The sequence below is a fragment of the Antechinus flavipes genome, chromosome 5, assembly GCF_016432865.1.
Source record: "Antechinus flavipes isolate AdamAnt ecotype Samford, QLD, Australia chromosome 5, AdamAnt_v2, whole genome shotgun sequence".
In the NCBI taxonomy this organism is placed as follows: Eukaryota; Metazoa; Chordata; class Mammalia; order Dasyuromorphia; family Dasyuridae; genus Antechinus; species Antechinus flavipes.
The window spans coordinates 12,498,230-12,510,836 of record NC_067402.1 but is presented as its reverse complement, the minus strand read 5'-3'; the positions used below and the strand labels follow the sequence as shown (position 1 = coordinate 12,510,836).

Genomic DNA, 12,607 nt, shown 5'->3' with positions numbered 1-12,607 from the left:
CTGTGACTAAGAGATGGAGAACATCATGGGATCTAAGGTGGATGATTCTGATTTACATGAAATTAAAAAGATTTTGTACAAACAAAAGCAATATAGCCAAAGGGGAAAAAAAGGAAAGCAAGAAACTGGGAGGGGGGGGGAGATTTTCAGCAAGTTTCTCAGATAAAAAACCTCATTTCTCAAAAATGTACAGAAATTGTTCAGATTTATAAGAATATAAGTTATTCCCCACTTGATAAATAGTGAAAGGCCAGATAATGTTTCAGATAACGTAGTCAAATTTATTTAATCATATAAAAATTGTTCTAAAATCACTGTTGATTAGAAAAATGTAAATTAAAATAACTCACACCTATCAGATTGGTTAATATGACAGAAAGGAAAATGATAAATATTGAAACAGAAATAGGAAAAATGGGGCACAAATGACTACTGGTAGAGTTGTGAACTGATCCAACTATTCTGGAGAGCAGTTTGGAACGATGCCTAAAGAGCCATAAAACTATGTAAGCTCTTTGATTCAGCAGTACCATTACTAGGTTGGTATCCCAAAGAGATTAAATTTTAAAAAGGGTTAGGGTTAGAATAGTGTTAGTTAATATAATGTATAAAATAATTGTGTACAAAAATATTTAGAGCAGCTCAATTTTGTGGTGATCGAGAATTGGAATGACTGAACAAGTTATGGTATAGATTGTGATGAAATATTATTTTATAAGAAATAATGAGAAAACTGATTTCAGAAAAATCTGGGAAGACTTACACGTGTAGGGCTGAAACTCGAGTCGATGCACTGAGGCCGGACCCATGAGCACTTAAGGCTAATTACCGATTGGACAATACTCTATGCTTGGAAAATGGCCCTTCCCACTATCCTGTGCTGACTCAATAATTGGTGTACACAGAGAATTGTAGGAGGGACTAAGGGGTGGAGTAAGACGAGCCAGGGTCACTTCTGGGTAGGAGATGAAGAGGAGAGATCATGGAGATCCTGCGAACCTCCAATTCACTCCTACTCCTAAAGACCAAGAATAAAGACCAAGGACTTTTGCTTATCCTGACTCCGGCTGATTCTAAGGTATCCAGGGGGCTAATTCGGTCATCACGCTTCCATGAGCTGATGCAAAGTAAAGTGAGCAGAACCAGAACACTGTACACAGTGAGAGCAACATGGTGTGATGATTAACCAGAAATAACTTAACTATTCTCAGCAACATGATCTTCCAAGGGAATAATAATAAAAAATGCTATCCACCTCCAGAGAAAGAATCCATTTAGTCTGAATGTGGATCAAGGCATAGTATTTTAAAGCTTTTTTACTTTTTTTTTTTTGGGGGGGGGGATGGGGGTTCCTTCGGGTCTGTGTTTTGTTATAGCACAATTAACATGGAATCGTTTTGCACAATTCGGCATGTTTATTAAATCCTTGCCTTCTATTTGAGGGCACAGAAAAAAAGGGAAAGAATTGGGAATTTAAAGTTTTCAAAAACAAATGTAAAAATTTTTATGTGTAGTTGAAAAAATTGAAGTAAAAAAAAGGAAAACAAATTCAATCCCTTTAGTACCAACAATAGTACCCATAGAGCATGGACAGGACCACTGGCATCAAACTCTGGTAGAAATGGGTCCTTGCAGGCAAATGCTGACTGGAAAAAGCACAAGTCAGATGATCTATATTGTAGTTTTTTTTTTTTTTATTTTGTTAAACATTTCCCAGTAACATTTAATCTGGTTCCTATCTCTCTTCACTGACGTTTTGCTGACACTTGGAGCCACAAGCTCAAATCTGCCTGAGTTCAAAATCTGCCTGAGATCCTTGGCAGTTGTGTGACCCCGGAGAATAGCCCTCACTATTCTGAGCCTCAGTTTCCACATCTGGAGAAAGGGAATAACAGGATCTGCACTTTCCTGAAGCAAGTACTGAACAGGCTGCTACAAGAAGACTTTGATTCAGATCCTCTCTCTGACCCTCATTAATTGAATGATCCTAATCTTTAAGCCCCATTTCCCTCATCCATAAAATATGAGTAGTGATAGCCGTAGTGTCTTCCTCATAGGACCAGCGTGAGCCTTGAACTAGATAATTTGTAGGAAGGGAAGTGACTAGCTTTTCAGCTGAAATGCTTCATGGCCTTATTTGGGGTTTTCTTGGCAAAGATACTGCAGTGGTTGGCCATTTCCTTCTCCAGTTCATTTTACAGATGAGGAAACTGAGGCAGAAAGATTAAGTGAGTTGCCCAGGGTCACACAGCTGGCGTCTGAGGTTTTGAATTCAGGTTTTCCTGACTACAGGCCCAACGCTCTATCTATCCCATCACCTAGTGGCTCATACTTTATTATAACAACAGAACTTCATTTCCCTGGTCTCTTCTCGGGACTAAAAAACACCAGGGCAACAAACAGCCATTTTTCATCCTCTTAAACACAATTGGAGACAAACCTGTAGGGGGTACAACTGGTACCTCTGCCAGTCCACAGGTCAACTAGCACTTCCCCGAGCTGAAAGGGTCTGGGGGGGTCCAGAGCAAGGAGCCTCCTCCTTCTTGCAAGTGGGCTCCCCTGTCTCATGAATATGGGCCTGGCAGCCGCATGTCCCAGGGGACCCCAGGCTCAGCACCAACTGCTCTGCATGCACAATTACCTGTTCCCTCCTGCATAAGTTTGCTAACAAGACCCAGACTCCTTTTGGGGGGAAACTTGGCCATCTGGGTGTGAGGAGAGCCAAAATGCTTGTCCTTCTTGCCAGCTTTTAGAAGAAGCAGGTGTGGAGATTAAGGGGACATTGGAACCTCCCGATGGCTCTTTCCCTGGGCCCCGCCGCCCCGATGGGCCCCGCTCCTGATGGGCCCCGCTCCTGATGGGCCCCGCCCCCCGGAGGCGTTATTCTGGACCACCCGGAGGACCGAAGGGGCCGGAGAGGGAACTGCGCTCGCTGGTTTGCTCAGAGTGCCACATGTTTTGACCGGAAGAGAGATCCACAGATTAAATTAAATTAAATCTGAGACATTTTAAAACAAGCGACCCCGAGCGTAGAGCACCTCAGGCCCCCCAGTCCGCCACCCACACTCGCTCGGTCACTGGCATCCCCCCCGGTGACTCAGTCCCAGGGACTAGGGAGTGGAGAGGGGAGCGGACGTGCCAAGGGTCTCAGAGGCAAATCCCGAGGCTGGCCTCCCCGCCTCCAGGACGAAGGCTCTGTCCGTGACACATACTCCTCCTCCTACTTAATTGAAAACATGGCTCTTGTGGAAGCCTGGTGAATCCCACTCAAATATACTTAGACTCTCCTATTATGGCTTTTTCTGGGGGGATATTATGGAAAGAACCAGAAAGTGTGACTGAGCCAAGCCAAGTTTGCTGCAGGATTGAGCAGTTAGCGGGTTCCTCGATCTGGACATGGAAGGGGGCTGTTAACGCCAATGATCCGGACCGGGCTGGTCCAGAGCTCCGGCCCCGGGGGCTTCCTGTTCTCACCTGGCTGAAATTGTGGAGGGCGGCGTGCAGGTTGGCGAGCATGCCCGTGGGGGGCTCGTTGGTGATTTTGATGGCGTTCTCCAGCAGGCCCGGAGGGATGACGTGCTCCTCGGCGCTGGGCGCCGGCTCCACGCTCATGAAGACCCGGTAATCCCCGTGGCTTTCGTGGCCCAGCCGCTCCAGGAGCTTCTCCAGGGTCCCCAGCCACTTGGCTACCAGATGGACGTTCTAGAAAACAGGGCGCCGAGGTGGAAAGGACGCCGGACGTGGGGACCTGGCTCTGGATCCTGGCCAGATATCCGGGACTCCGGACATGCCCGAACTCTGGGTGGGCCGCGAGTTTTATGGGCTGGGATCCCCTTCTCTGGGAGAGGGGAGAACGTAAGCCCCTGGAGGGGCAGGATCTTGTTTTCATCTCAGAAATGCCAGGCCTGGGCACGGAGGGACAGGGGCTGGACCTCAGTCCTGCAGCACAATGGGCAGGGACTCGGGAGGCACAAGCTCAGATTCTGCACCAGGTACTTGTGCACTATAGGAACCTGAGCAAGCCCTTTATTCCATCTTTGCCTCAGTTTCCTCAGCTGTACAATGGGAACAATAATACCCGGAGAATTATTATAAACGAGATGCCATACGGATGACTCCCAGCGTGCTCGGTGAGTGCTGGCTGTTGTGGCTATAGTTTCATGGAGCTTTTAAGGGGATCCCGGAGGATCCCCCCTGGCCAATTTCTCTCCTTCCTTCCTTCCTTCTCTTCCCCGCTCTGCGGCCCAGCACCGGAGTTTACGGGAGAGCATTTGTTAAACATTCATTAAATGCTGAATTTATCGGGGCCTTCCTTGGGTCCACTCCCAGAACCTCTTACAAGGGACGGCGCTCCGATGTCAGCCCCGGCACGAGAAGGACCCCCCCCCCCGACCCCCTCTGGTGCTCCCCCGTACTTGGAGAATGACCCAGTGTCCGTCCCTGGAAGCTTTCTCCAAGGCCCTTTCTGCGATGCTCTCTTGCCCTTGTCCTAAGGATATGTTGTGGAACTTTCCGGAATCAATTGTGAAGCCCAATTTTCTGCCTGGGGAGAGAGGCAGGAACAGAGCAGGAGCCAGCTGAGTTCTCTCTCCGGACACCGGCCGCCCCCCGGCCTCCATTCCCCCTCGGTGAGACACCAAACCAGATCCTTGCAAGTCCCGGGAGCCGGGAGCTCTCCAAGGTGGCCCCGGGGAGCGGCCTGTAGTTTCAGGCTAAGGGGCACTTGCCGCCTCCAGCACCCGCGGGCACCGGCTCCGGCCGCCTGGGGCCCCCCAGCCCTCCCCTTCCCTTTGTAAAAAGGAGCAGCGCCTCCTTTCTGCCGCTGACTGGCTCAGTGGGAAAAGGCCTGGCCTTGTGGGGCCCCGGTTTAGAGTGAGTGCACCGAGGTCCCCGCCCAATGCAGGGCCCAAGGAGCATTGTTCCGGCTCAGGAGGAGGGGGCCGAGCAGCAGGGAGCAGCAGGCCTTCCTCAGGCTAAAGGGAGCCCGCCCAAGCCCCGAACCCTGCGCCAAGCGGAGGCATGTGCCCCGGAACGTGTCTGCGGCTGCTAAGGCGGCCTCTGTGCGCCCCAAACTGCCGAGGTCCAGCAGGCAGAGGGGGCGAGGGCTGATGCGGGGAGGGAGGAAGGGAGGGGGAGAGGGAAGGAGGAGAGGAAGAAGGAGGGGAAAGGGAGGGAGGAAGGGAGAAGGGGAGAGAAAGGGAGAAAGAATAGAGAGGAGAAGGGGGGAGAGGACGGAAAGAGATGGAAAGGGAGGGAGGGGGTAAAGGAGAGAAAGAGGGAAAGAGAAGGTAAAGGAGAAGGGGAAAGGGAGGGAGAGGGAAGCTCACCGAGAACCTCCACATCCTTGAGGGCGTCGACCCCCGGGGACAGGATGAAGCACACGGGCGTGGAGGGGCTGCTCTCCTGGTAGGACTTGCTCAGCTCCAGCCGCGGCCCTTCCACGTACTTGGGGCCCAGCTTTTCCTCCACAAAATTCCTGTTTCCCAAGACAAGGAAGGTGTCGTCATGGGCTCTGAAGGAGCAGGGAGCAGATCCTGCTTCTCCCCGAGATGTTCCGGGGGCTGCTCAGTGACAGAAGCCCCCTCTCTGCCAGCTCACAGCCCCGGGGGCGGCCGGGGCTCAGAAAGGTCGCCCTTTGCCCCATCAGAGACATCTCCGGCCACCTTGTTGCCCTCTGGCCAATGAGCTGCTTCTCGTGCCTGACCTTTCCTTCTCTTCTGCCTCCTGCCAGGCGCCCCCGGCTTCCCCCCTACCTCCTCCCTGAGACCCCTCTGGATCCTCCTCATTGTTAGTTCTGTCTTTCTCTTGAGATTCATTGGCCCCGACCCCGCGCCCCGGAGCCCGCCGGGTACCTGAGCGCGTAGGTCATGCGGTCCGGACGCAGCGCCCGCAGCATGATCAGCTTCTGCAGGGCGCTTTTGCTTTTCCACTCCTGAGGGAACTTCTCTTTCTCCGGGCTCTCGGACTCGACCCACTTCTTCCACCGCTTGGCAGAGCCCTCCACGTCTCGGTCCAGCCCCCGGAATTCATCCATCCGGGAAATGGCCTGTAACAGAGGAGGGAGGGAGGAAGAGCTGGGGGGGTTGGCTAGGTCTGGGTGTCCGACTTCCTCTGGGTGGGAGCTCTCTCCCTGACGCAACGAGCAGCCTCCTATAACCAATCACTGGGGCAAGGAGAGGCCGTAACGCACACAGGGTCACCGCTAGAATGGTCAGAAGCAGGACTTGAGCCCAGAATACCCCCCCCCCAAATGGAGCTTCCTCCCCCAGCCCACACTGCTCCTCCTCTGAAGGAACGGCTCCTTCTCATCGTGCTGCTCCTCTCACGGTCCGAGATGGAAGCCCCTGGTTGGCTCCCTTCGTTACCACTTAATGGCAGGGAATGACCAAGCGGACACGTGGGTGACGTGGAGACCCCCGCCAGCTGCGCCTTCTCCGGCCCCACCAGGGCCTGTCAGTGGTTTTTAAACAGTAATGGAAATCCAATTTCTGAGACAATATTTGATCTGGCAATTCTCTTTCCTTAGAAAAAGCTGAAAAGGTCCTTAAAAAACGGGACTAACTGGGGCGACCGTGGCTCCACAGAGCTCTTACAAGGAGGGAGAACGGGCCATCTCCCCGCGTCCCACTGGTCCTCCCCTCACTTCCAGTCGAAGGAAGCCCCTCGGGAGCAGGGCTGTCATTGACTGCCCCCCCCCCCTGCACTCTGTCTGCCACCGCGCACATTCGGGGAACGCTGCAGAGCTGCTGTCATACAGACAACGCTGATTCTAGGGGGCCCGGATCCGAGCCCCGAGTCTGCCACGGGCTCACGGGGCGACTCCACTTTGGGTGCCACAAGGGCCCTCAGAAGCCCCTTGCCGGGCCTTAAGCATTAGGGCACAGCGCCGAGCCCCGAGTGGGGGAGGCCGGCCCAGAAACGGGCTCTGACAGCTTCGCCGGCTCCCGGGCTCCGTCTGCAAGCTGAAGAGAACCACGGTTTGAAATAAGATTCGGAAATTGCAAGACAACCTGTTGGAATCTTTACTAACTACTAACTAATTAGAGTTGATCTGATCTTACAAGAAGATGTTTTGGGCCAGAACCTGAAACAAGGTACTAAGTAGAACTAATTAGTACAAGGCTTGTGTTTACACCTTTACTCATCGGAGTTGACAAGTATGGGAGATTCACAAAGTAAACTGTGTAACTTTGTGAATTCACACCTCCCTTGAAGCTCTTAGGGCCAGAGAGCACTATGGGAGAAAACCCATAATCCCTCTCTCTCATATCCCACAATTCCTCCCTCTTGTATAAACAGGGACATTAAGACACATTGATAGGGACTCAGATGAGATGGTTCTCAATGATTACTGCCCCACAGGATTTCGTGAACATCAGGAAGCTTTTCTGGAGAACCACAACTATGAAAATGAACCAGGGAATTGACAGAACAATCATGTTTTTAGCTCTTACATAACTTTGTGGAAGTCTCTCCAGGTTTCTCTAAAATTGTCTTTTTCATTTTTTTTTTAAAAAACATCATGATAGGATTTTAATATATTCTGAAGCACTTAATAGAACTAGTTATCTTTCCTCTTGGAAATACATTCACCTCTCTTGGTTTATTTTCTCTTTGTTCTCTCATTCTCTAATCACTCTTCTCAGTGATTCATAATATTTCTTTCAAAAATTAAAAATATATATTTTTAATTTATGAAAAAAACCATTATTTCCATAACAGAATACAATAAAAAGATGATTTGTGCATAAAACTGCAAATCTATTGTGCACAACTTGCTATTGCTTTCAAATATATAACAAAATTATTAGGTAAGTTTCTGCCCCCACTCTGCACTAGAAATGGCTACCATTAGACATAACACATAAATGCAAAATTATTCTATATATACTTCTATTTACCAGTTCTTTCTCTGGAGGCAGAGAGCATTATTCTTTTTATGCCTTTATAGAAATTTGAGTATTTATAATAGTCCAAAAAACTTATCCATTCCAAGTCATTCTTAGAATAATATTGCTATTACTATATATCCAGTGTTCTCATGGTTCTTCTCATTTTGCTCTTCATTATTTCTTGCAGGTCTTTCCATATTTTTCTAAAATCATTAAGCTTATAATTTCTTACAGCATAGTAGTATACCATTACAATCATATATCAAAATTTGTTTGGCCATTCCCCAGTTGATGGGCATCCCTGCAATTTCTAGTTCTTTGCCAACACAAAAAATCTGCTTATATTTCCACAGATGGAGAAGGAATCAGATGGCTGACAATGAGACTGTCAAAAGAACTTTCAAATCTTCAGCTTTCAGTTCCTTTTCCACCTGTGGAAATATAAGCAGATCCTCTTCCCCAAGCAGTTAACCTAATTCCCTTCTCTTTACCAAATTTGGGATTTCTCCTCATCATCTGATAATTACATTGGAGCTGTTTGCACTGGATATTGCCTTGTTGTCTTAAAAGGCCTGTATTCTTCCCAACTGTGATCCTGATTGCTTTTCTGTTGGTTGATGACATCAGAGTCCTGAATTTCTAAAGACAACCCCCCTACGCTACCTTAATGGCGCTCCACGACTGCGTGGTCAGGAAGTCCACGGGGCTCGGGGAAGTGTGATCCACTGGGTAGCGAAGCAGGAAATCCAACTCGGGGCCTGCGATCTCTTTATTTCTCAGCAGAATCTTGACAGTCCCAAAATGGAAAAAAAGGCCATTAGCTTTTCCTCCCAGCCCTTCTCCCTCTGGGTGCACAGCACTTAACCGGCGGGGCGAGTAAGCAGGACATCAAGAGCTAAGAGGAGAATTCTGCAGCCGCGCCTTCTCCGGCTCCTCCAAGGGCTCCTCCCTGGTGCCGGTGAGTTCCACACCAGCCATGGAAACCCTCATGGAAACCCAGTTTTTCCAAAAAGGTGCCAGTGCTGGAGGCAGAGCAATCCCGACCCGGCGCCCATCAGCACTGAATGGGAGAGCCGGGGTCCCAGGTGGACAAAGGGCCCCAGAAGGCCGGGCTGACGCCCGTGTTTTAGGCCAGGCTGAGAAGGTCAGGCGTGGTGGGGGCCGAGAGTCAAGCGTGGGGCAGGGACCGGGAAAGGAGTCTGGGCGGGGAGAGCAGGGCTCGGTCCATCAGCAGCATCCCGGGACTGCAGGTTTCCTTCCTGAGGGGACGTGGGAGGGTCACCCCGCTCCCATAGAGGAAGAAGCTGAGACCTGAGGAGCCACCGCCCGAGGCTCTCTCCAGCGGGCCACATTCAGACCTCGGGCCTGGGATACTACATTTAGGAAATGAGAGAGTTTTCAAGCATGTGGAAATGAGGGTTGCCCCCTCAGCAGGGACCAGGGGCGGAATCAGGAGCCGGGGTGGAAGCTCCAGGAAGGCAGATCCGGGCTGGATGTCAGGGTGGTCCCAGGATGGCTGCCTTGGGAGAGGGGGGCTTCTCTCTCATGAGAGGGTACAACAGTGGGTTACGGGGGGAGGCCCCCTTTCCTTGGGACCAGAGGGCTGCAGGTCAAGCCCGAAATAAACTTAGAACTGAGTTCTTGACCACGAGGGTCATCATTACTTTTGAGGGTTGAAATGAGAGGAATCAACTCTCAACTTGATTTTATAAATGAATCATGAAATTAAATAAGTGAATCCTAATCCATGGAATGATATTCAGGCCAGCGATCCATAAGCATTTAGTAAAAGCCAATTACTGTGCCGGCCTTGCGGATGGTGCTGAACATTCTACGGTGAAAGCCCCGGGGCTGACTGCACACACAGGAACAAATAAAAGCAAGACTAACCAGAAGGTGGCCTTGGGGCAGGGAAGGAGTCACCGGGAGGCTGGGGGCAGACAAGGAGGAAAAAAGGCCTCCAGGAGAAGGAGGAAAAAGGTCTCCAGGAGAAGGAGGAAAAAAGGCCTCCCAGGGAAGGAGGAAAACGGCCTCCCGGAGAAGGAGGAAAATGGCCTCCCGGAGAAGGAGGAAAATGGCCTCCTGGAGAAGGAGGAAAAAGGCCTCCTGGAGAAGGAGGAAAAAGGCTTCCCAGAGAAGGAGGAAAAAGGCCTCCCCGAGAAGGAGGAAAACGGCTTCCCGGAGAAGGAGGAACAAAGTCCTCCCAGAGAAGGAGAAAAAAAGGCCTCCCGGGGAAGGAGGAAAAAGGCCTCCGGAGAAGGAGGAAAACCAGCCTCCCGGAGGAGGAGGAACAAAGTCCTCCCAGAGAAAGAGGACGTGAAGTGAGTTCCGGTCATAGACGATGATGGGCAGCCATACGATAGGAATGTCTGGACCAGAGAGTGCATGGAAGGGAGCAGTTTGGAAGAAGGTGATGGAGGAAGGAAGGGGTCAGACTGGGGACTTGTCCAAAATCAAACTGAATAATGGCAAAAATGGGTTTCAAGCTCTGGCCCCTGATTCCAAATCCAGCCCTTCCCCATATGCCCTATCTTGGAAGGTTTTTTTAAACCAGTAGCGGAAATCCATTTTTTTCCTTCTCCTTCCACTCCCTGAAGGTCATTGAAGAAGAGAAAATAGGACAAGACACGAGGCTGGGCTTGGACTGAGAGTGGAATTGCCAACAAGTCGCCATTTTTGCACTCTGCCAGCTACAAGGTCAAATCTGCCTTGTGTAGTTTGTTGCCAGGTCATTTTTGCATCGTGTCCAACTCTCATGACCCCGTCTGGGATTTCTTGACAGATACTACAGTGGTTGGCCATTTCCTTCTCATTTTACAAATGAAGAAACTGAGGCAAATGAGTTTAACGGGTTTGGTGAGGATCACAGAGCTAGAAAGTATCTGAAGCTGGATTTGAACTCAGGAAGATGAGCTTTTCTGCCCTCAGCCAATTGTATCCACTGAGCCCCCCAGCCGCTCTGTAATGCAGACAAGCTAATGCAGACCATTTATTCCTTGGTTATATGAGAGAGAGTAGACTGTCTCTCATCTCCTGATACCCTAAAACCTATACCCTCAACCATCTGAGCCTTGGAGTTTGAGTCACTTGGGAGCCACGTGTGATGTGTTGGCTTTGGATCAGAACAAACCTAATGACCATCCTGGTCAACTGAGGTGCAAGAAGCTTCCAGGAAAGCCTTCCCTGGTCCAGTGGGTCTGAGTGGGGGATTCTTTGATGAATGAAGGATTTTGATAGGAATTTCTTAATAAATGCTTTTCATCCACCTTTCTTTCCTTCCTCCCTTCCTTCCTTTCTCCCTCCCTCCTTCCTTCCTTCCTCTTCCCTTCCTCCTTCCTTCCTTCCTCCTTCTTCTTTCCCTCCCTCCCTCCTTCCTTCCTTCCTCTTTCCCTCCCTCCCTCCTTCCTCCTCCCCCCTCCTTCCTTCCTTCCCTCTTTCCTTCCTCCTCTCTCCCTCCCTCCTTCCTTCCTTACCTCTTTCCTTCCTCCTTCCTTCCTCTTTCCTCCTCCCTCCCTCCTTCCTTCCTTCCTTTCTCCCTTCCTACCATCACTCCATCCTTTACCCATGTCTAACTTAAATTCTTACGCCCACAGCAGACGCCTCAAGGAGTCCCCACCCAGAAAGGCTCAGGCCTCCCGGACTGCCTCTGTGACACCACAGAGCCGCCCACACGTTCCCCCTATTGTCGCGGGAACACTTGCTGGACACATGTCCTACCTGGAAAGTCATCTGCGAGAGGAAGGTGAGCTTGTCCTTCTCAAACAGAGCCTGGCTGGTGTGAAGGAAGACGGAATAGGTGATGCTCTCCATCAGGTTCCGGATGCGTTCCTGGGCGTCCTCTGCCTTCCCCGACTGCCTGATGGCTTTATGGAAGAGGCTGTTGAAAGCCTGTGGATGAGCAAAGTTCTCTTAGGATCACTTCCTTCTCTTTAACATGAGCACGGTGCAGAAATGTCCCCCTTGTCATCCCTCGAGCACGACGTCTGACGTGTTTTGTGGAAACCCAGAGAGGGAGAGTGGCGGCGAGAGCTCGGCAGACACGGGGCCGGGCTGAGGAGTGGGGGCGGCCCAGCTGCTGCCTTCCCACCGGCGGCCGACGGCGGCCTTGGCTTTGTCGGAGAGCCCTGGGCACGGGCCGACGTGCCTGACTTTTACAGGGCACCGGAACGCGAGCTCACCTTCAGGGAGAACTGATAGATGGGGTTGATCTTCCGGAGATCGTTCACGACAAAGTACAAAAGCGCCGCTCTGCCCGCCACCGGCCTGTAACAGTCCCTGGCTTCATTAATTTTGGCTTCATTTTCTTTGCCTTCATCCACCTGGGTTGGGAGGCATTAAAAAAACAAAGCAGGTCAGTCTTGGTGCTTCTGGCCGCAATCTGACGAGGAAGTGACGCATCTGAAATGGGAGAGAGGAGGAAGTGAAATACGGGCCACAGGCGCGTCCAAGACTGGGCCCCTCGGAGAGGGATGGCCCCGTGTCATTCCCCATGTACTGTTGCTGTTTGACCTGAGCGGTGAGAGACTGGGGAGGCGGGAGGGCTGAGAGATGCTGAGGGCTGCGTGCAACAGAAAAAAGAATGAGTTTTGGGGGCACAGAACCGGGGTTGTCCCCGGGGCAAGTCCCTCAAAATGAAGGGGATGCGATTTTTCTTATGTAGCAAGACAACTGTATAAATATGTACACATGTATTATATTTACCATATACTTTAACA

At 50.8% G+C, this 12,607-nt stretch overlaps 1 protein-coding gene across 1 annotated transcript in view; it reads right to left on the bottom strand.

Moving 5' to 3' along the window:
- Nucleotides 1-12,607, bottom strand: part of DNAH11 (dynein axonemal heavy chain 11) — a 277,853-nt gene that overhangs the window by 19,948 nt on the left and 245,298 nt on the right. Inside the window, exons 68-74 of the mRNA XM_052001418.1 lie at nt 12,071-12,211; nt 11,610-11,780; nt 8,556-8,678; nt 5,853-6,046; nt 5,328-5,476; nt 4,416-4,543; nt 3,475-3,702 (exon numbers count right to left, since the gene is read on the bottom strand). Coding sequence (XP_051857378.1) covers nt 3,475-3,702; nt 4,416-4,543; nt 5,328-5,476; nt 5,853-6,046; nt 8,556-8,678; nt 11,610-11,780; nt 12,071-12,211 — 1,134 coding nt within the window. The remainder of the gene's footprint in view (nt 1-3,474; nt 3,703-4,415; nt 4,544-5,327; nt 5,477-5,852; nt 6,047-8,555; nt 8,679-11,609; nt 11,781-12,070; nt 12,212-12,607) is intronic.